Source organism: Amblyomma americanum, chromosome 2 (genome assembly GCF_052857255.1).
Source record: "Amblyomma americanum isolate KBUSLIRL-KWMA chromosome 2, ASM5285725v1, whole genome shotgun sequence".
Lineage (NCBI taxonomy): Eukaryota > Metazoa > Arthropoda > Arachnida > Ixodida > Ixodidae > Amblyomma > Amblyomma americanum.
In genome coordinates, this window is record NC_135498.1 from 29,733,295 (window position 1) to 29,754,070 (window position 20,776).

General features: G+C 44.9%; 3 protein-coding genes across 3 annotated transcripts in view; 1 reads left to right on the top strand and 2 right to left on the bottom strand.

Moving 5' to 3' along the window:
• Nucleotides 1-2,242, top strand: part of Iml1 (GATOR complex protein Iml1) — a 40,188-nt gene extending 37,946 nt beyond the window's left edge. Inside the window, exon 37 of the mRNA XM_077653679.1 lies at nucleotides 509-2,242. Within this exon, the coding sequence (XP_077509805.1) occupies nucleotides 509-733 (225 nt within the window). The 3' untranslated portion in view covers nucleotides 734-2,242. The remainder of the gene's footprint in view (nucleotides 1-508) is intronic.
• On the bottom strand, nucleotides 2,079-7,758 carry LOC144120891 (uncharacterized). The gene is made up of 3 exons (XM_077653680.1): nucleotides 7,529-7,758; nucleotides 7,091-7,336; nucleotides 2,079-2,543 (listed from the first exon to the last, which is right to left on the bottom strand). Exons 1-3 carry the CDS (start codon nucleotides 7,600-7,602, stop codon nucleotides 2,309-2,311), a joined length of 555 nt encoding a protein of 184 aa, XP_077509806.1. The 5' UTR covers nucleotides 7,603-7,758; the 3' UTR covers nucleotides 2,079-2,308.
• Nucleotides 7,759-13,555: 5,797 nt separating this feature from the next.
• Nucleotides 13,556-20,747, bottom strand: LOC144120892 (dehydrogenase/reductase SDR family member 7-like). Its single transcript, XM_077653681.1, has 8 exons — nucleotides 20,491-20,747; nucleotides 18,519-18,668; nucleotides 18,290-18,396; nucleotides 17,356-17,551; nucleotides 16,717-16,763; nucleotides 15,971-16,087; nucleotides 14,923-15,083; nucleotides 13,556-13,702 (listed from the first exon to the last, which is right to left on the bottom strand). Exons 1-8 carry the CDS (start codon nucleotides 20,615-20,617, stop codon nucleotides 13,642-13,644), a joined length of 966 nt encoding a protein of 321 aa, XP_077509807.1. The 5' UTR covers nucleotides 20,618-20,747; the 3' UTR covers nucleotides 13,556-13,641.
• Between the last annotated feature and the right edge of the window lie 29 nt (nucleotides 20,748-20,776).

Consider the following 20,776-nt stretch of genomic DNA (forward strand, 5'->3'; position numbering starts at 1 on the left):
GCTCAGATCTCGTGTGGGAGAAGTTAGTGAGGATGCATTTTTTATACTCACTCAGTTCACTGAGCAGATGACAAGCTTACTCAACAATGATGCAGCTGCTGCTTATACCGCAACTTACCCTTTTGCTTGTTTTCCATCCTGCTTTACCTCAACTGCAATGCAAACTTCCCAGTAACACTACATTATGTTGCTGCAGATAAGCTCATCATCAGCTTCACTTGAAACTGATTAATTTTATCTCGGCTCTTTTCCTCTCTTTAACCATGGCATTTCATAAGGAATTTGAGTTTCTCACAAATAGAAGCCTGAAATGGGCATGAATATCGCAACACGTAATCCTTTTTCTCCTGGGCTTTAAACCTTTACTAAGCTACAGTCTCACTGAGGGGCAACTGTGGGACAGCATAGTAGTAATTAGGGCATGGTGCTGAAGGATTAGATTTTAGCTTGCGTTCCAACAGCTTCATTTCTGTATGCACCGAAGCTGAGCCTCACTCTGTTGGTGCAGGTGGGCTTCCTGTGGTCTTACAACTACATGATCACCAAGCGCTGGAAGAATACAGCTACCATCGATGAGCAGTTCATGCGAGGTGTGATGCAGGACTTCCGTGCCCTTTGCAGCAACCACGAGAACCGGCTCGTTGAGGCCTTTGAGGCCTGGCTCAGCACATGGTGTGCTGGTGCTATGCAGGGCAGCCAAGCAGCGGACCTCTTTCCTGAGATTGAACAGTGAATATGGATGTGTGCCAGCTCAGTGCTCATGAGTGTTTTCATGGGTACTACGTGGCCATTGTATGTACAGTATAGATAAGCTTGCAGTGTGTACAGCATAGATAAGGGCAAGGTGAAATAAATGCTGGAGACATTGACGCCTTTCCAAAACCCATCTTGTATATCTCTTGCATCTTATGCAAGTTAGGAGGATCAAACTGCTGCGAGTTTTAATGGCCTAAAGGTAGCACACTCAACACAAAGCACCAGCTGCTAAAAGCAGCAAAATGCGGCTCTGTGGTGGTGCAGCGGTGAGGCAAAAAGAGTGAGTTGTGCTGTGTTGGGTTTAATGGCACATGGCAGCTAAGGCCATCATATGCCAAGCACAAGGTATAGGAGACATTTTCTGCAGAATTTTATAAAAATATGAAAAGTGATCGGCAGTGTAGAGAACCTAAAACTTCAGTTTTACTACCTAGTGATGACAAAGGAAAGATGTTTTAAAAATGGTCACTAGTAAAAGCTTTAAAGAGGGTCGGGTAACCTCAGTGACCATCCTTGGCTGGACAAGGATCTCAAGGCTCCCGACAAACCAAATAAAGACCTCAGCTTTCTTCTCAGGAATGAGAAAGCGGCTGAGGTGTGGCTAAATTGTTTTTGTGGTAATAAATTGACTATATGTTATGTTGGCTTGCTTAAAACATCTGCTCTCTTTAAAAACTTAAGAACTTGTGACAAGTTAACAAGAGCAATGTTGGATGGAATGGTATGTGTTCGTTCTAAAAAAACTGCAATATGCTGTTTCCTTAGTGTTTCGAGCTTTTTGCATGAAAACTAGAATATGGTTCACTGTTAACTCATCTCCACATAATTTACATTGGTGTTTGTCTTGTTTTGTCAATATGAAGTTATATTTGAGGTGTGTGTGTGTCCTAAACGAAGACGGCAGATAATCACTTCCTTGAAACGTTCCTAGCGGGTGCATTACATCATTCACCTAAAGCTAGCTTTACAAAGTGTAATTTGTTATTTGCCTCATAGTTCCATGAGGACTGTCATTTTTGTCTTGCGTTACGATGAACTAAGTTCATGCAATCTTTAAACGGAGTATTTACTTTTTTAATTTGCTTGCCATGAGCTTGAGCAGCACAGAAGTCTGCTCTCTCGTTGCCTGTGAGGAAAAACAGTGAGGAAAATTCAAAGAACCAAAGCAAACTATACCAACTATATGTTCACTACTATAGTCCAGCATGCTAATTTCATTGTTTCATGGGGTCAGTGACTCACAGCAGCTTCTTCAAAGGTTGTGATAAACAACAGCTTTTCCCAAGTGCCTATGCCACTCAAGTCATCATTTGCCAGATCTGTTGAATGTGATGTCTCAGAGTTTATTGTACAAAATTTACAGCTGCATACAATGTGCACAAAGCTCAGTGTCTCTACTAGTCAGCTATGTCAGCTATGTGATGGTAATAAATCTGTAACGACACCTCTGTCACGAACAAAGGTGTCTAGTCACATGCACAAATAATATGAATACAATCACACACACTCACTTCCCCCTGCAAGATAAAAAGCTTTTGCACAATGCTGCTAGCTATGATTTGCCTTGAGTTTTGTGGTAGAACTTCATGGCTTTCTTGGAAAGGCTGAGGTTGTCTGAAAGTCCTGGTCTCTTGTTCTTGCGCTTATGTGACGTGCAGTCACTGGAAGCTGCTGCTGAAGTAGCCACCACTTCTGGCTCAGGTGGTTCAGGTTCTTGTGTAGAGAGGCCCACAACATCGCTGTCATGGACATACTTGCAGTTGTGGCCAAATCGGCACCGGCCTTTCCTAGAACAAAAAATTTGTTTACATTTGTTGCGCAAACCATGAAATTCAGTAACAGCTAGCATAAAAATTGTCAGTTTATGTTACATGTCAGTTTATTTTAGGTCGCTGCCTCTTCCACCCACCCCTTCCTTCATAGTACAATCCACGTTTCCAACCACAGGTTTCCTTATAAACTACTTATGTTCCTTATGTACAGTCGCGGCCATTACAAAATCAAGCATGCTTGGGCGATCAAGCACCTCTCACACATTATCTAGCAGAAATTAAGAGGCAGTTTATATATATGCTATGAAATGATGATCGTGTGCTTGCATATAAACTGAAGAAGCCTTTATAATATCTTTGAGGAACACGTGAGAAAAGTTCAAATTGCTGAAGCATGTGCCGTAATATTTTGGCCGCACCTGTCCATACACACCCTCCCTTGGCACTGCAAGAACAACCGTGTGTCCTCAAGTGTGAAGTGTCACCACTGCAGACAGGCAATACTGTTATCTCTTAGTTTCCCACATTACACAGCACAACAAAAACAATTCTTTAGTGTGCTAGCACTTATAGTGAGCATTCCCCGCATTTAGCCGTTGTGTGTTTGTCTCAAGCCTGTTTTGTGGTAGAGTGCATGCGTGCATGCGCTCTAGCAACTTGCCCATTGTGTAAGGTGGCAGCTCAATTAATCGCGAGAGGCTGCTCGGGAAGGGCAACCTGGGTTGCAACCCAAACCAAGCAAGCAACCCAAGTCCCCCCAATGGCAGTGCCTGCCACAGAAGGGCAGTTGCGCATCGCTTGACCACTGCATCACTGTGCCAGGAGTGACATGAGGGCTCCCAGGGACCCAGCAGTGTAAAGGAGAGGATGACCAATATGGGGCTCTAACCCGTTATCACTATCCGAACAACTGCCATCCGTGAACACTGGATCTGAACACTGGAACCGAAGTGCTAGCGCACCTAATTCGCATTTGGCCTAATTCGAATTTCACAAATCGACCATCATTTTGGTTATGAAACGAGTGCCCACGAACTTGCAGATGTTTTCAGGTAATGTGCTTGTGGGCAGTGTCTCAAGTGTGTGCTCCCTGTGTTCAACCTGCTGCATGTTTGCGGGCTCTTGCCTCCCACCTACATGCAGCGTCCAAAAAGCGTTTGAAATTCCGTGGCGGTGACTTTCGACCACATGTCTCACCCAACGACAACGAAAGTTGCACGAGGCATTGACTGCACGTGAAGGGTGGTCAAGCAATTGCTGACCACCCCCTATGGCATTGGATAGACCAGCAACAACTTTCACTGTTGAAGTTATCGTAAAACAAAAAGCGAAATGTGAAATTGCTTGTACTACCACTTATAGGGCACATGCTCAATATGGCACACATTTTCAAAGTGCAAGTAACGATGAAGCATGAAGCATAGCCACTGTTTTTCTAAATGATCAACGAGCCAGCCACGGGGCTGGCTGAAAGGTTCTCCACGCTTTGGCTGACTCCTCTTTTCGGAGGCGAGATAAAGAAAAAGGCGGGAGCCGGGACGTTTAATTCAATTTAATAGGGAAATTGGCTGCACAGGACAATAGAAGCTTCTAAGGATGCTCGGAGTGTGCAGATCGAGTTCCCACCATGGTAAAAAGACAAGCTCAGAATCCTCTTTAGTGCACTTTTAATGTTGCATGAGTAACATCATCATGTTTGTCAGTATGTGCCGTGCTTCCCATCAACCTTCAGAAACGCTGCAACCATCAGCTTTAGAACTGTGGCATCCCAGGTGGTCTGTGTACATAGGAATGCTATGCTGCAAAATATAAGTACAGCTGACAGCTGTGACTAAAATGTGGCCTGGCTGACTCCAGCACCTTTTCTGCCAAAAGAGCAAGATTTTCAGTTTAAAATGTCCTACGTTGCCATTGATGATATGAAGCAGACACAATGAAAATGTGACATCTAAACTGTCAAACCATACATGCACAGGAAAGAGTCAAAGGAATCTAAATACTAAGGCATTTTTGAGCCAGATGGATTGAAAAACCCGTATCATTACAACATGCTGGTTGAGAGGAAAAAAACTGTCACATTGCTCTTATAAGAAGCATGTATAAGCCACCAAAACAAAGCCATCATTCTCATCTTCCAAAATTCATCTAAAAACCAAAAAGGTTCTAGCACCACATAGCAAGTTACCTCCAACGCATCAAGGTCTCACTGAAAATTTTTTTTTGTACTGCCCCATGTATTCCAGAGACCGTTGCAAAAAAGAATTTTAGAAATCAGAGCCTGCAAACTTGCAAAATTCAAAATAAAGATCCGGCGAAACCGTCTTACACTCGCCCATCTCGCTAGCCCAGAGCCAAGGCAGGGCACTACCAATCGGAGGTTGTGACGAGGGTTATGCGCAACCCAAAGGCGTTTCCACAGCAGAATGTGGGGTTATGGCTAAACCAAAGCTATAGCAGTTTTCGCTGATTCATGCACTAAGCAGGTAAGCCTGGCTCAACAAATTCTTTTTGCTGTCATGGCATCGGCATTTTGAATAGCAGCGCTCCTCTCCACGATACTTGGAAGCGAAATCGAAAATGTCGCACCCTAGAGTTATTCTTACAGCGTAAAAGAGGCAAGTTCAACTTGAACACCCAACCAATCGGAAAGGCAGTGTCCAATCTGACTACATTTCGTATCTGCTGCCACAAACCGCTGCCGAATTTCGAAACCATTGGGCCAAATCGAACATTTCTTGCGCATTAAATATTACAATTTCGGCGATCACAAAGGGTGTCAAGGCATCATGATGCAACACACAATGCAGACAAAAGAATGAAAACTATGCTTGATTAATGTCGTAGGGTCCCTTTATTACATGAGGTGACTATGTGGGCAACAACAAACTTCATGCTACATGCAAATGTTGCAGTCAGTCTCCTTCAGAGGCATGTTACTTTTTTCGTACTTTCTAGTGACATAACTTTTAAGTAAAACTAGGAAACAAAATGCCTCTTCACATTAAGCTCCAGTGAGATCACAATTTTCTCATAGTTCACTTCGTATTAGGAACTGTTTCCCCTCTTCCATTCATAGTTTGTGGAAGCCACCAGAACTAAGCCAAGCGACAGCATTTTGTGTCACAGAAAAATTTTTGGGTGTTGACAGGCAAGCACTCGTTTCACAGGAGGATAGCCAAGATCACCTCACAGCTTAAGCAAAGTTTGTCTATAGCCTGCAAAATTTCTTATTTTCACACATCAAAGTGAAGACAGTGTTTATATAGGCCATGTACTTGCCAAAATGCAACAGTGCCATATGTTCACTGCAAGTCATTGTAGTTGTTGAGGCTTTGGGGCTTGCGCATTTGTTCAGACATTGAGAACTGAGGATGTTGTTCTGCACAATACACATCTGAATAACTCGCAGACATTTCCTTAGTTAGCAGCCTACACAAGGCAGCTCAAACATGTTTATTGGCACTTCATCATCATCACCAGCAGCAAGGTCTAAAAGCATCCAAGGTAGAAAGGCAAAGCTCCCTGACATTGGTTCAAATCGACAGCGATATTAAAAACAGTACCATGAGGTCTGTCCAGAAAGTAATGAGAACAAGGTTGCTGCATTGCTGGGGCTTTTACCCACCACAAACACGGACATATACAGTAAAGTCCTAAGAGCTATTTGCTGTTCCGCTACGCTCAGATGTTCGTTACTGCAATATCTTGTTAAAAAACCTTGAAGCAATGGTACATAAAAAAGTTTCTGAAAAAAAAAAAAAGTAACGGTGCACTGGACTGTTTCTGTAAGTGAGCCGTCATTTGAGATGAATCATAAAATCATACATATAAAAAGGCCAACTGTTAGATGCCATAAAGCCTCATCATCTTGCTCCAAGAAGACTTGTATGAACAGGCCCAGAATGAAATTGACGATAACTCCGGTCTTGCTTTTCAAGAACCCTTTCACAATGAATTCCTCCACAGTGTGAAGCAGCAGATCAAGTATGTCTTTCGCGGAAGTTCTCGATTGTTTGAGGATCACTGCTGTGCACACACTTGTGTCGCCATTTCGTTGGCTCTTAATAACAACAACGAACCAATTCGCACATAACTGTCTGTCAAGTTTTTGGCCAGCAAACCAAACTTGCTAGTTGAAATTTACTGAGATCAGGCACTGTAAACTACTATTTCGCTCTGGAAGCTAATGACGCAGCTATGAACATGCTCATAATTCAAGATTTACAGCACAGCTACTGTGAACGGTGGAGTGCTGGTAAATTAAGAAGTGGGGAACATGGTTAGGGTCTCATCAGATCTGACTTTAAGAATAATTCTCACTTCTTTCCAGAAGCACCTCGTTGTACTCTCGCAGTTTCTGGACTGTTATAAGCAGGAATTGTCAACACTCACATGAGGCGGCCTGCAGCCTGTTCAAAATGCAAGTGGCTCCACTTCAACAGATTTCATTTTAATCAGCCGTGTTACAATTTATTGCTACTATGAACTTGTAAAGGTCGACTACCAGGTTTAGAAATACACACAGTTCAAAGGGCAGTTTAATGCACAGCGCCTGTTCATACCTGTAGTTCCAGCATATTTGCTTCCCGTTGATTGTCGTCTGCTGGCTAACAGGCGTCGTCATTTTGACGTGCCTTTCGAGTATGGTTGATTGCGCGGCCTCCTCTTCGCGGAAAGGGTTGCTGAATACCGAGGAGGACGACCCCAGGACCGTCGTAGACTGAAAGGAAGGCACAGGCAGCTTCCGTCGATCGGTCTTCTCCGTCGATTGCTTCTCACTCTGTTCGTCTTCGATGCCTTCGTCAGAACTGCAAAATCGCCGCGATCTAGATTAGCGCGCAGCAGGTCGAGCACATCCTCACTTAGCAAAACAACGTCAAGATGACAAGCTGCAGTTCGCTCGCGTCAGTTCACACAGCTCAGTAAAATTTGCAAACATAGTCCAGCAACATTACGATACCTGCTGTTTCCAGCAAAGCAGAAATAACTCCGTGATATACCTTTCGCTGCTTTCAGCATTTTGTTCCTCCGATTCGGACGCTGACGAACCATAGTCGGCAACAAGTGAAGTCATCACTGCTGTCGGGTGATGCGAGAGTTGCAATGATTTGCGTGATCGACGCTGAGATGGATGCTATTCGAGTCGATCAGGCAAAGCTCATTTCCTTCGGGCGCTCGCTCTCACTTTCTACAACGGGGAAAAAAAAAGTAGCATAGGGAATTTGGGGAATGTAGAGCAGAGCCTTAGTAGTCGCAGTGGAGTACTCCGTAATGCTAAACAATATAGGATGAGCAGCAACGCTGTGTGAGTATATGTGAAGCTGGGGAAGAGATATAATGCGCTTTAATTAAGCATTTGTTTATTTTGAGTTGTCTGAGTTTTTAAGTTCATCGCGGGCATGTGTAAGCGTTTCAAGCCGTTCCAAGCCGTGACCGCGTGACGAGCCAGCGCGAAGTTGGAGTGGGTAGTAGGAAAGTCGCGAAGGTTCTTTTCGTCTGATTGCTCTGTTCTTCAGTGCTTATGGCACTTACAGTGTGTTTTTTGTTTCTTTCGGACACCTCAGCGTGATTCCGCTGTCAAGAAGAGCGCGCATTTTGACACGACATATCGAGACCGTCGGAGTATATCCATGGATAGGTCAGCATGAGCGAGTCTCTTGTACCGTTGTTCAAAATACGCAGGCTTTCACTTACAGCATTTACTGCGAAAAAAGTGAAGCTTAAAACGGGGCAAGAAAGTCCAGTACCGATACCGCCGCGGTCGTGAAGAGGTTCAACCTGGCACCGCAGTCGTCAGTAGTGTGACCCCATACCTCCGCAGCCTCCATCGGCCGGCCGGCCACATCGGAATACCGGGGAGTTTGTGGACAGCTGGGGTTTAACGACCAACGGCGAAACTGTGACGGCCAGGTTGTCACCTACTATCGCGCTTCGGCTAAAGGGAAGCGGGCCCAGTAGATGCCGCACGCAACTGCCTCCACTTCACGGCACCGCTGCTTTGCACGGGACTGCTGCTGTCCAAGCAAGTGGAGGAGACTCGGCAAGCTTTTTTGCCAGTAAGGATTGTCTGCGTCGTCCAAACGTCAAGTTGTCAAGATCGCACGTACTGTACCTGACGTACTGCATGGCCAAAGGGATGCCAATTTGCGTCGCCAGGGGTATGCAGGGTGGCGAAATATGCAAGAAAACGTGCACCGACTGGACCAATTACGTTAGGGAGGTTTGCTGCAAGGAGCTCCAGCGAGCGCCTCCGATGGGTGATTCTGGAGAAGAAATACAGGTGGACGAATGCCTGATGAGAGAAAGGCGAACGTTAACGGAAACGGCGTCACCATAAGCCTGTCTCACAAGACGGTTAACCATTCCATGAACCTCGTGGACCCTGCAACCGGTGCCCACACGCAGCACATTGAGGATTGCTGGCAGAAGGTTAAGGCCCAGCTCATCAGGAGTGGGCGGAAACTCACCCTACAACTCACCGAGTCTTACCTCGGGTGGATGTGGCGGCAGTCACTCAACGGAAGGCAGCGCTGTAGTGACCCCTTCTTGCGACACGTGGAGGCCATAGCACGGCACTACCCGATGTGAAGTCGGCCATTTTCCTGCCATTCGACCCCCGCCAAGACTCAAAGCTGCTTTGGCAGCTTCTTTTTTTTTTCAACGGTCCCTCTCGGGGCCACCAATCACGCTTCGGCAGAGCAGGCACGATGCTTACCACTGTGTCTCAGTCGAGTTCCTCTCTCTACACCCAGTCGCCTATGCGCAGACACCTGGTGCAGTCGTTTCGCGCCACGCACTTCCACATGTCCGGCGACGCAAGAATAGGCTAATTCCACGTTGTTGTTTTTTCAAACATGCACAGGATCGCCTACCGACCCGCGTTCAAGGTGGAAGTGGACAATCCTGTTCATACTTTATTAATGCGAAAGCACTGTATGGCTCAGCAGCGGAAAACATGTCCACAGGAAGTGTCCTCTGATCATGGTACCAAAAGTCGTCTGACGTGCTAAGTCGTAAAAACAACTGTGATAATGAGGTATAAACAGTGTTGTAGGTGTTACCGGAAAAAAAGTAACAAAATACGTTACTCGTTCGGCAAAAAAAAAGTAACGCGTTAGCACCCGGTAACGGTAACGCGTTACCGTTACCGGCAAAAAAGCACTGCTCGTTACTTTGCCGTTACTTCATGGCCATAAATTTTAATTAGTGCATATTTGTCTCAAGAACTCACGATAACAATTTTACAAAGCTCATATTTCACATAAAACGTCTAGCTCCAACAACTATTCTACAAGAAATCCTGATTTAACGACAATAATTTGCACAATTGTGCAGGAGCTTAGCAATTTTATAGTGGCCTAAAGTTGCCTGTAGAGCACGTTACACGTGATGGCTTCTAACTCTGTGGCACATGGTGGAGCCGTTTTCTGAATGTTACAATAAACTCAAAATGACACCTCATCTTCTATTATAACTTCACAAAGAAAACATCGCTGAACAAAATTACAGTAATTCTGAAAAATGTGATGTACCTAAATGCTCAGCATGCTTGCACTCTTTAGAGTTTTGTGTGGCAACACCAGCAAGGCCGAAGTGAGCTTGCGCAGTGCCGAGCTATAAGTGCGCTGGAGTTGAAAGCATATCGGTCCTAGGGTGCCTTACAGCTGGCATTTTGTCATCGCAGGGGTCTGTTGAACCTCGAGAAACAGTATCAAGACGATTCGTTGAAGCGCACTTGCGTATTTAATTATGCAACGCCAGCAAGGCCGAAGCGAGCTCGCGACAGCGCTGAGCTATATCCGCGCTGGAGTCAAAAACATATCAGCCCTGGGTGCCTTACAGCCGGCGTTTTGTCATCGCAGGGGTCTGTTGAACCTCGAGAAACAGTATCAAGACGATTCGTTGAAGCGCACTTGCGCATTTAATTGGTTCGTTTATAAAACAAACACTCAGGATTGTCTTCCAACCCTCTCTTGTCGACCCTTTAGCATAATTTTTTGTGGCCTTTTTAAGTGCAGAGCTGCCGCGCCTCCGCTTCTTGCGACCGCTGCCTCACGCTTCGCGCTGCCCAGTATTGCGAATGTCTTTTCTTCCTTTCCCTACTCCTCACTGTACTTTTACTGTCTTTTGTTTCTCGGCAGCCAGTGCAGTCTTCTATCTGGGTTTATAGTCAACTTTACTTTTTTTGTCCATGTGCACTCCACACGCTTTGCCTCACGGCCCCAAGGCCTCCGAAAAGTTGGCTTCTCCTCGCAGCTCATGAGCCCGAACGCATCTCAAAGAACGCCGTTGTACTGTCTTCGGTAACCATTGCCTCCATGGCTAGACAGTTTTTCCTACTTGTATAACTGTTTATGAAATATGTCAATTACCATAAATGAAAAAAAATTTACAGTTGTCTATGGAAGGCGAAATGGGACCACAATTTCATTTTAATACATTTGAATTTATCCATAGCAGGGCTCTACAGTACTGTCAATTTTTTTTTTCTGGATTTTCAGTCGTGAGCATCTTGGTGAAAGAAAATGATTCGATTATCCCTGGAAGCCCTGGTATTTTAATATCACAGTTTCAAACTATTTTGACAGTTTGTAAAATTCTGTACATGCATATAAAAAATTAACCATTGGTGTATTTTGTTAGAAAACTATCAAATTGGCTTTCTTGAGCCCTGGATATTCTATTTAGGCAGAGAAATATTTGTTTTGAATCATGATAAATGGCAGCTGAAAGGGTTAATGCGTACCGAAGTTTCAGTACAGTGGTGTTTTAGCAATCAACCTTCATTGTAATGTGGCTGCGATGCCCTGGATTGAAACTGCAGTCATGCTCAGCAGCTCAGTGCATATTGGCCATACTAATTGGTTACACTGAGCATTTTAATGATGTGCAAGGTCACAATACTATTCTCCGACAAAGCAGCACAACAATCTCTCATGTTGATTTTGTGCTGTGCAATTCATTCTCGCCAGTTAAAATGCAGCTTTAAACAGAATGAGTGAATGAGCAGCCTCATCCCAGGCACCTGATTTGTTAAAGCGAATCAGTTGAGTTTCATTTTGTACAAACTAAAATGAAGCTCTTTGAAAGCATTGGAACAGGTTGTGCGACTGTAGCACATAAAAACGATGTCAAGGCAACATGGGAGATGGACAGAATTCGTTCTGAAGCAACCACATTATTCGAGACCATTTCTGCGTAGTCCAACTGTGATACCCCATATGACAGCCCATCAACTATGTACCAAGATGACATTGTAGTTGCAATCTGCTGAAGCCTATTACAGTGGTGGAACAGGCAACTGGCTTCTTGTAGCAGCTTTTGTAGCAGAAGAAATCGCAGTTTGTAGCAGCAATTTCAAGTTTTGTAGCAGGAGAAATGGCATTTTGCAGCAAATATTTGAGCTTTTGTAGCAGAAAAAAATTGTGTCGTGGCAAAATTTCATGTCTCGAAACACTTAATAATAAAGAAGGCTTGTTTTATCTCTGGAACATCCAGTTGCTCCGGTGTTTATGACGACCATAGCCATGCAAAAACAAGCTTCAAGCCCAAATTCAGTCTAAAGTGCTGTTCTTTCTTTAAAAAGCCCCAAAAATAAGCAAACAGGAGATTTTGCTAAAAACAAAGACGTTTCTATTCAGAGGGAAGACATAACAAGATATGCAACAAAGGTATAAAAAATTATACCATTCTTAGAACTGCAAATTTAAGGTACTATTTCTTCTCTTTCCTTGATGACTCCAGCTCAGACAGTGCCGCTGTGAGCTTTTCCTGTCCATTCTTCAGAAGGGCTTGCAACATCTGCAAAATTTTTAGTCTTGACGGCTTTTGCGAAAGGCAGCTCAGCATTGGTGGTCATATTCCTGGCCAGCCTGATCTTTTCCAGTACCTTCTCTTCATTCTGACCTCTTTTCTGGGTGTCCTTGTCCGGTACATCAGCCTTCATTTGCACGTGTCTCTTCTGCTGCATCTGCATCCAGCCACTGCAGCTGTCACTTCAGCGATCCTTTCACTGCTCTGATTAATCGTTGTCATAGGAATGGCAGCTGGATTTCGGCCGAAACGCTGGGAACATGTCATTACAGACCTAAGCCCAATTACACTTCGTATTGAAAAGGGCGATCGGTCTCTCGGCACTCACCGATTTTCACTGAAGCCCCTCTCCAAATGAGCATTGCTGTGCGAGAGGCACCGAAGTGCTTTTACGAGTGCCGCCAATAAGGGATATTTTCGAGCCCCATCTTTTTGCTTGAGTTCGAAAAATTTTTGCCAGAAGTCAAGTCGTTCAGATTGTCTGGCTAATAACTTCTGAGGCACAAAAACTACACTCATCCATCAGGGCGGAGCCTCGTGAGCTGCGATGACCTTCGTCAGAGATGACCAGCAGGGATGAAGATGCACACTTTCTTCGCGCCTTTTTCTTCCTATCAGCAAGAGTCTTGAACATTGTGTGGCCGGCAAATGTCCGATTTCGCGACAGTGAATTTCGGTTTTGCTCTCGGCAGTTATTCAGCGGCGTTTTGGCGCACACATGGCGCGAAAGTAGGCAAGAAATCAATGTTGTAGCAGCATGTAGCAGGATTTCTGATGTGGCGTAGTCTGGCGCAATTGGCGCAGCAGTTCCACCACTGCCATTAGCAAAAACACATTTTCTCACTTGGAGAGCAAATGTAGACATTTGTGGTGAAGGATTCAGAATTACAATAAAGCGCACTGCTGATCAGAAAGTTTCCAGCTGCAGTAATTTTGCTAAAACATTGCACTAGACATTTTTCGGAACTTGTTGGACAGTTTTTCTGCGGAGGAAAAAAAAAAAGCATGCATTCCTACGAGAGGAGCTCTTGTTGTGGCATTAAATTTCTTCTGGTAACCAGTCATATGTAAATGCCATTAAGGATGCACTGAATTTAATTTATTACACATGGGAAGGCCTTCCCTAGCTGTATTTTTTTCAAGCAGATGAAGGTTCATGGGCTAGACCACCGTTACATCCCCAACCCCAGTCAAGTGCACATGAGAAACAAGTGTCCAACGCAGAACGAAAACTTTATTACAGTTTCCTGAGGAATTGAGCAAAGAGATCGTGCAGACATAGAAAAAAAGAAAGAACGGTTCATTCTGTCTTCTTCCGTTCCAATTTCACCCGGTTCCATGGCAGTCGCACAACGATGTACCTGTAAAATGGAGAGGAAACGAGCAAAACAGTGAGGAACAAGTTGCAAGTGTTCGCATTTGCAAAGCAAACTTGTGCTCAAAAAGCAACATTTGGAAGTTCTGAAAAGCCTGAACTGACGCATCTAATTTAGTAGCAGGACCCAATTCATTGCTAGGTGTTAAATGCGGGTTAGTAAAGTTTGGAAAGTAAACACACATTGTTTCGCAATTTAATCTTCAGCAGACTCCCATTCAAAGGCACTTTTCTAAAATGAATTCTGCGAGCAAAAAGAGTTTCCACACGCCTGCACACCTGCTTGCGACGAGCACACCGTGACAAGATTTGACAAGGTCAGATACAGACTGAAAGGTGCGTTGTGCATCTGTCTGCAGAGTTAAGAGCCACACTGTGGAAAGAGAGATTAGAAGAAAAAAAATAGTCATCCTGGAGCCTGTACCATGCAGATAATCAATGAAACACCCTCCAAGTCCTTGCAAGTGTTAGAACAGTAAAAAAAAAAAATCAAAGTGGTCGCTGCAAAAGAAAGAAATAAAGGTATCGAGAGCGGGAATAGAAAAAAACTGGACTAATCCAGTTTTGTGGCAGGATGCACGTGAACTTTTTTCATTTTTCATGTTGCCACAGCATTGGGCTTTCTCATGCTTAAAGCAATAAATGTTCCTTTGGCAATTATCCTGTAAGGACATTTTATTCGCTGTCTATGCAACTGCAGGCACTTTGACATACCTGTGACGCTCAGAAGTTGCTTTTGGGGGCAGCCTTGATAAACTATTGTGGTCCTGACAAAATAGTCTTAAAAGGAATAGACTATAAAACGAGTCCTCCTCATGGCTAGTCTATACTGCACGAGTTAGTAAACACGCTGGGAGCCTTGACCACGTGTGAATAAAAAGCCAAATTTGTACTGTGAACGGAAGGACAAAGCAGCTCTGACTGAACAGATACTGTTGGAATAAACACAGGTCAAGCTTTGGTATGCGAGTGAAAACTTCAGATCATGAACACCGAGAGATGTAAAATTAAAGATGTAAATTATGATTGAAAAAAAAAAAAAATGTGCTCCGTGCGACACTTCCCAAAATGCTTGTACATCACGAGCAATGATCTGCCAGTAACATGCATGCTGCAGCAATGCATGCACGAGCAGCTAACCATGGAGTAGTCGATTGCTGGAGAAAAACCTGCAAGCAGGGACTGCCAAAGGTATTCAAGTTTTACCTCCGATAAATGATGGGCAGGTACTGGTTCAAGTAGAACAGCACCAAGAGAGGGTTCTCGCAGATCCAAACAACCTCGAGCTTGTTTGCAATGGCTGCACAGGTCAGCTCAGCGCAGCGCTCTGGCTTCAGTACACCGGGCACCTTCTCTGGAAGCTGGTCCTACACCAAGTTGTGGCAACGTCACATTTGAAGTTGAAACCATGTTGCACCATTATTTTTTTTATCGCGCAGAACTTGAATGTATTACTTTTTCGATGTCAAGAAAAATGTTTTACATGGCATTCTTTGGTGCACCAAGCATCAAAGAATGCTGCAACTGTGCAATTAAAGGTGCACTAAAGAGGATTCTGAACTCGTCTTTTTACTGCGAGAACTCAATCTACATGTTCCGGGCATTCTTAGAAACTACGAATTATTGGCCTGTGCAGCCGATTGCCCTAATTAAATCTGATTAAATGTCCCGGCTCCCACCTTTTTTTGAACTCAATGCTATAGGTAGGCGGGGTCAACCAACGTGTGGATTGCCTTTCAGCTAGTCCAATGGCGGCTTTGCGATCGCTTTTATTTTGTTTTTCTAGGTTGCTGTGAATAAACAGTTTCAGTCACAAACAATATAGCCACAAATTAGGCCCATGGAAATAAAAATACACGTGGACTCCGATTTACGTATCACTCCGCCGATGGCAGAGCAGCAAGCCGCCACGGAACTGGCCGACACGTTGCTCGACTCCTCTTACCTACCGCGTTGAGTTCAAAAAAAGAAAGGCGGGAGCCAAGACGTTTAATCCAATGTAATTAGAGCAACCGGCCACACAGGACAATAATTCAAAATTTCCAAGAATGCCCGGAACGTGTAGATAGAGTTCCTGCGGTAAAAAGAAGAGTTCAGATTCCTCTTTAGAGCACCTTTAAGAATATGTGGTAAAGCATTTCTCTCTAGGCTATGGGGCAAAACACTTGTGTGCAGTGCCTTTATCCTGCCCATTTCCTCACTGCATCGCCAACAATTGCCTTTGGCTTGTTTATGCGATTAGGATGCCACTCACCCCACTTCCCTCCTGGACATTTGTAGTCATTGAAGTTAGCACCGGGCCTAGGCACAAGACTGTCACATCTACCTCTCCAGTCACCTTGCCTTGCACCATCAGGCTCTCAAAGTATCCCTGAAACGTCAGTATGAAGAGCTCTTATTAGAAATAACTCAGCAGGTGTAACATACTCTGGGCATGAATAAAGAAAGATGTAATGAAATGAATGAAGTCTTGACACATGCAAAGAGTAATTTAACTCGCAGTTTTCGCGTTGAACCTATTGGTAACTCTAATAAGGTCCCCAGCCAGAACTACTATGATGAGAAATATCCATGCATTATTAATATGAACATAAGGTCCGCGAGAAAAGTCATGGATGAATTGAGTCTTCTAATGAATCGTGAAGAAAATGATGTGTAACTGCTGTGCAGAGTGGTGGGCAATGGAAATTAAAAATTTTATGAACCCCTCAAATTCTGAGAATCACTCAGCCATTTGCATTTCCGGACTCCCTTCTGCTGGCGTCCTGCACTCTATACACAAGAAGAAACATGATTGGGGCAATAGAGATTTTGTTCTCATCACTGTCCATATTTATGCAACAAAAACACTGGCCTCTTCGGACTCGGCATTTGAACCCTGTCCACTGTCCGGACAACATGAAAAAGTGCAATCTCCAGAAAAACTGACCACGACCCGAGTCATCCATATTTATGGTTCTTTGCTTTGGATGCAAACTGAAAAGAAAAAAATTTGCTCACCTCCACTGCATGTTTTGCGGCAGCGTACACTGGAGCTACACGGCTTCCTTGAAAAGGATAAACAAGGAGTAAAAATTGGCACATCTCACAGAAATTCCTTCTAACAGGTATTAAACCGTTAGGCAATATTAATTTCACTGATAATAGTCAAAAACACATGCACGCGCACGTGTGGTGCAATTTTCTTCACTTTGATATGCTGACCGTCAAACAAGGTATGACCAATTGAAAACTAATTCTGCAAGCCTTCCACTTTTTTTAGCATAGCAAACACAGTAGGAGTGCTTCACAAGTGTTCAGGAATGCAGGAAAAAATATATGACAGCGATGTACAACAACATCCATGCTAAGCACTGCGTAACTTTTCCTGAAGCACCAGTGTCTCATGGCAGGAGTATAGCATGGAAGGAAGAAAGAAAAATCTGTTGCTAGTGGGTCTCTGCAAAGTTTGATGCTCATACTCAGGACCTGAGCAGCACACCAGCCAAAGCAAAAATGCTTATAAAGAATTATTCAAGACACATATGGCCTTGGAGAAATAGCATTGGCTGATGTGTGTACATATTCCCCAAGCACATGTGGGCTACAAGTACAACCTCCACAGCACTATCTCTGCCGCGATGTTGTGACAGAACACACCTTGCACTCCACTCATGCTGCTTGTGACGACAACATGCAGGTTCCTCTGTGCTTGTTTTGCATGGGCGATAACTAGACGAGTCAGTGACACATGACCAAACACGTTGACGTCAAACATGGCCTTGTCTTCGTCAATACTGTAATCTTCAAAGTCTCCGACAATGCACTTCCCTGCATTGTTGATCAGCACATCCACCTAAGAATGCAGAAGGGACACTCATCTAACAATACCGCTGAGAAGAAATCAACAAGGAGGATAACTGTGGCAGAGGCTTTCCTACTGGACCTTCTAACCTGCACTTAAGGTCATCTCTCAGAGCACTGAAATAGCAGGGTTCATTATTTTTCTAACAAAAGAATTTTTTTCAAATGAAAGCTGTGGTATGAGCACATCTATACCACAGTTTTAAGTATAGGCCCATTTTCCTTGACTGTTTTTAGCCTGGCGTCAAGTCCAGAATTTTCCTCGTTTGCTCAAGGTAGCTAGGATATGTCAAGAATGATAAGGGAGCAGTTATCTGAACTTGTGGCCAGACTGGCTGTGCTCAATTTGAGTTGCATATTTTAACCTAAGCTCATGAAAGTGACCGTCCCCCAAGTTACTCACTCGACTTTATATGGCACTCGTGGCACGAGGCACCCGTGTATACCTTACAGTGAAGAGTTAAATGTCACAAACACTTTCCCTGCTCATGTAGACAACAATACAATAAATTCACAGGGTGAATAGTTTCTTTTAAACTTTTTATGCTTCAAGATGAAATGGTGCAACAGTTACCATTTAGCAGAAATTAATCATGGGCAAGGGGATACATGCACTAAACTGGCGTGCTATGTCGTTTTAGACAGCTACAAAGCTCAAAACAGAATTGTCCAATGGTTGATCAACACACATGTTTTACAAGAAAGAAAAAGGGCATTTGCCAATGCTTACTCGTCCGAACCGTTCCACGACAGCCTTCACTTGATCAGCATGGCAGGAAACATCAGCCAAGTCGAAAGGCAGTACCAGCAGTTCACACCCACTCTGTTTGCCAAGTTCTGGACATAATGCAATGTTCAGCGGACATTAGAATCGAAAAGTTCAGGCTAATAATGCTTTGTTTCTGTTCACAACATGGAAGCATATCGCTTCGAGCAAGGCAATAAGCATACAAACTGACCTAAGCACCTATCCCCAACAGCGTGCAGCTTCTCGACGTTAGTGCCGGATATGACGAGGTTGGCACCGACTTTGGCCAGCTTGAAAGAAAGCCACTCTCCAATGCCTCCAGACGCACCCGTGATCCATATCACCTGGCTTCGCAGAGAAGCTGTGCAGACCCAAGAAAAGGGAGAAGCAAGAGATTAAGAACAAGGTCAACCGGTGCAGTTAAGGAACCAGTAATGAGCCTTGCCAACACTTTTGAGACATATAGCTATTAGGACTTTTTTTTTTCGGTGTGTGTGCGCGTGTGTTACTAGTACAATTCGCCCGCCTCAGACGCACTCTCATGCATAATGGTGTGGGGTGCAGTCATGAGAGAGGCTCCGTATATCCCGCTGCGCTCTTGAAAGCACCCATTCTGTTTCGAACAGCAGCCTGGAAAGGCTGACAGCTGAGGCCATGTCTTTGCGCCACCGTCGAGTTCGATGTGAACCCTTACAGGAGGATTGCCCAGACCACGTATGTCGGGCAGGCACAGAAACTAATGCGATCTGTGGACGACAGCAAACGTTCAAACTGCCCATAAGCTGTACCGATATCTGCGAGTCCAGAATGAAAATACCTACAAAACGTTGGTCTTGTCTGTTTAGTCTTCCATTTACTTAAAGCTACCGCAAGCTTCAAGCTACCTTTGCCATTTTCTAGTGGCCACGGTCAGAGTAAAATTCCCCACACTTGGCACAGGTACGTGTAGTGGGCGTGTGCGGAGGGCACGGCGAAGACAGTTTAAAATCCCACGCCAATAGATACTGGGCCAATAAGGCTGCAGCAGCTGCGGGCACCGTCCACTGGCTGGAGCCTTCGGGAGGCTGTAGTTGAACTAGAAAATTGACAAGCACACTTGGCACAGGTGTAGTGGGCGTGTGCGGAGGGCACGGCGAAGACAGTTTAAAATCCCACGCCAACAGATATTGGGCCAATAAGGCTGTGGCAGCTGCGGGCACCATCCACTTGCTGGAGCCTTCGAAAGGCTGTAGTTGAACTAGAAAATTGACAAGCACACTTGGCACAGGTGTAGTGGGCGTATGCGGAGGGCACGGCGAAGACAGTTTAAAATCCCACGCCAATAGATATTGGGCCAATAAGGCTGCGGCAGCTGCGGGCACCATCCACTGGCTGGAGCCTTCGGGAGGCTGTAGTTGAACTAGAAAATTGACAAGCAAATATCTGGACAGCAGTAGGGGGGCAAATCAGCAATTATCGGTAAAGAAAAAGGTTGAAGAAACAGAGAGCTCTGTGGAAAACAGTGCTGACGAAATCGGCAATGGGAACATACAGGATCTTTAAGCAGGAAATTGCCAAAGAAAATATAAGATAATTGTAGGGAAAGCTCTTTGTTGTTTGAGGCCAGGACGGGAGTTTTGCGGTCTAAGACGTATAGAGTCAGGTACCTTGAGAGACACGTTGTGCGTTGCGTGCGGAGAAGAGGGGGAAACGGCTGAACACTTGTTACTTTTCTGTAAAGGGCTTCACCCTACAGTGGAAAGCTGCGGGGCTGATTTATCCAAGGCATTAGGGTTTAAGGACAGTGAAGGTAAAGTAGATTTTAAGCGGGTAGAAGTGACCAAGCGAAGGTTATCTGATTGGTGGCTAAAATCAAGACGAGTACAATTTCACAAGTCATGGCTAGGTGGCTTGAACCACCGCCCGATTTAAAGGGTTCAGCCTTATCCATCCATCCATCCATCCAGTTATGTCGACTGCGCGCAGAGCTTCTACTGCAACTTCTGTTGCGTTACAAAATGCCCGTCGCGCACAACACAGCGGTAACCGCTGTCTCGCGTCTTGCGTGAATTCTGAAGACGACGCAACCGAACGGGACGCACGTACTCGTGGTTTTTTGTTTGTCAATTGCGCCGACACGCCGCACTCGGGATGTCGCGTCGAACCAATGCACTGACTTCCATTTTGACAGGATGTGCTCTTACCTGGCGAACGGCCGAACTTTTCACAGGCGAGAAGCGCGAGGTCCGCATCGGCGCGCATTAGCCACATTCCAAGCATAATGGCAGCCGCAATCAACAGCAGGAACCCACCGCACAGCTCGAAGAACATGTTTGCCAAAAGTTGGGAGTCGGAGCTCGTGTCGCGATGCGAATCGGCGTTAGGTCTGCGCACTCGCGCTTCGCGCGCTCTTTTTTCTACTCACACAAAGAAAAGAGGAGGAGGGCAATGACCTGGAAACATATCCCCCTCGCTTCGGGGCAAGCGCTA

What these genes read in the sequence shown, in the direction of transcription:
- LOC144120891 (XM_077653680.1), bottom strand. Translation starts at nt 7,602, where the DNA reads ATGACTTCACTTGTTGCCGACTATGGTTCGTCAGCGTCCGAATCGGAG. An exon ending in AATGCTGAAAGCAGCGAAAG is followed by an intron (nt 7,337 to 7,528) that starts GTATATCACGGA and finishes GCGATTTTGCAG; the next exon opens with TTCTGACGAAGGCATCGAAG. An exon ending in CAAATATGCTGGAACTACAG is followed by an intron (nt 2,544 to 7,090) that starts GTATGAACAGGC and finishes TTTTTGTTCTAG; the next exon opens with GAAAGGCCGGTGCCGATTTG.
- LOC144120892 (XM_077653681.1), bottom strand. Translation starts at nt 20,617, where the DNA reads ATGTTCTTCGAGCTGTGCGGTGGGTTCCTGCTGTTGATTGCGGCTGCC. An exon ending in TGTTGGGGATAGGTGCTTAG is followed by an intron (nt 18,397 to 18,518) that starts GTCAGTTTGTAT and finishes CATTATGTCCAG; the next exon opens with AACTTGGCAAACAGAGTGGG. An exon ending in CAGCATGAGTGGAGTGCAAG is followed by an intron (nt 16,764 to 17,355) that starts GTGTGTTCTGTC and finishes ATCCTTTTCAAG; the next exon opens with GAAGCCGTGTAGCTCCAGTG.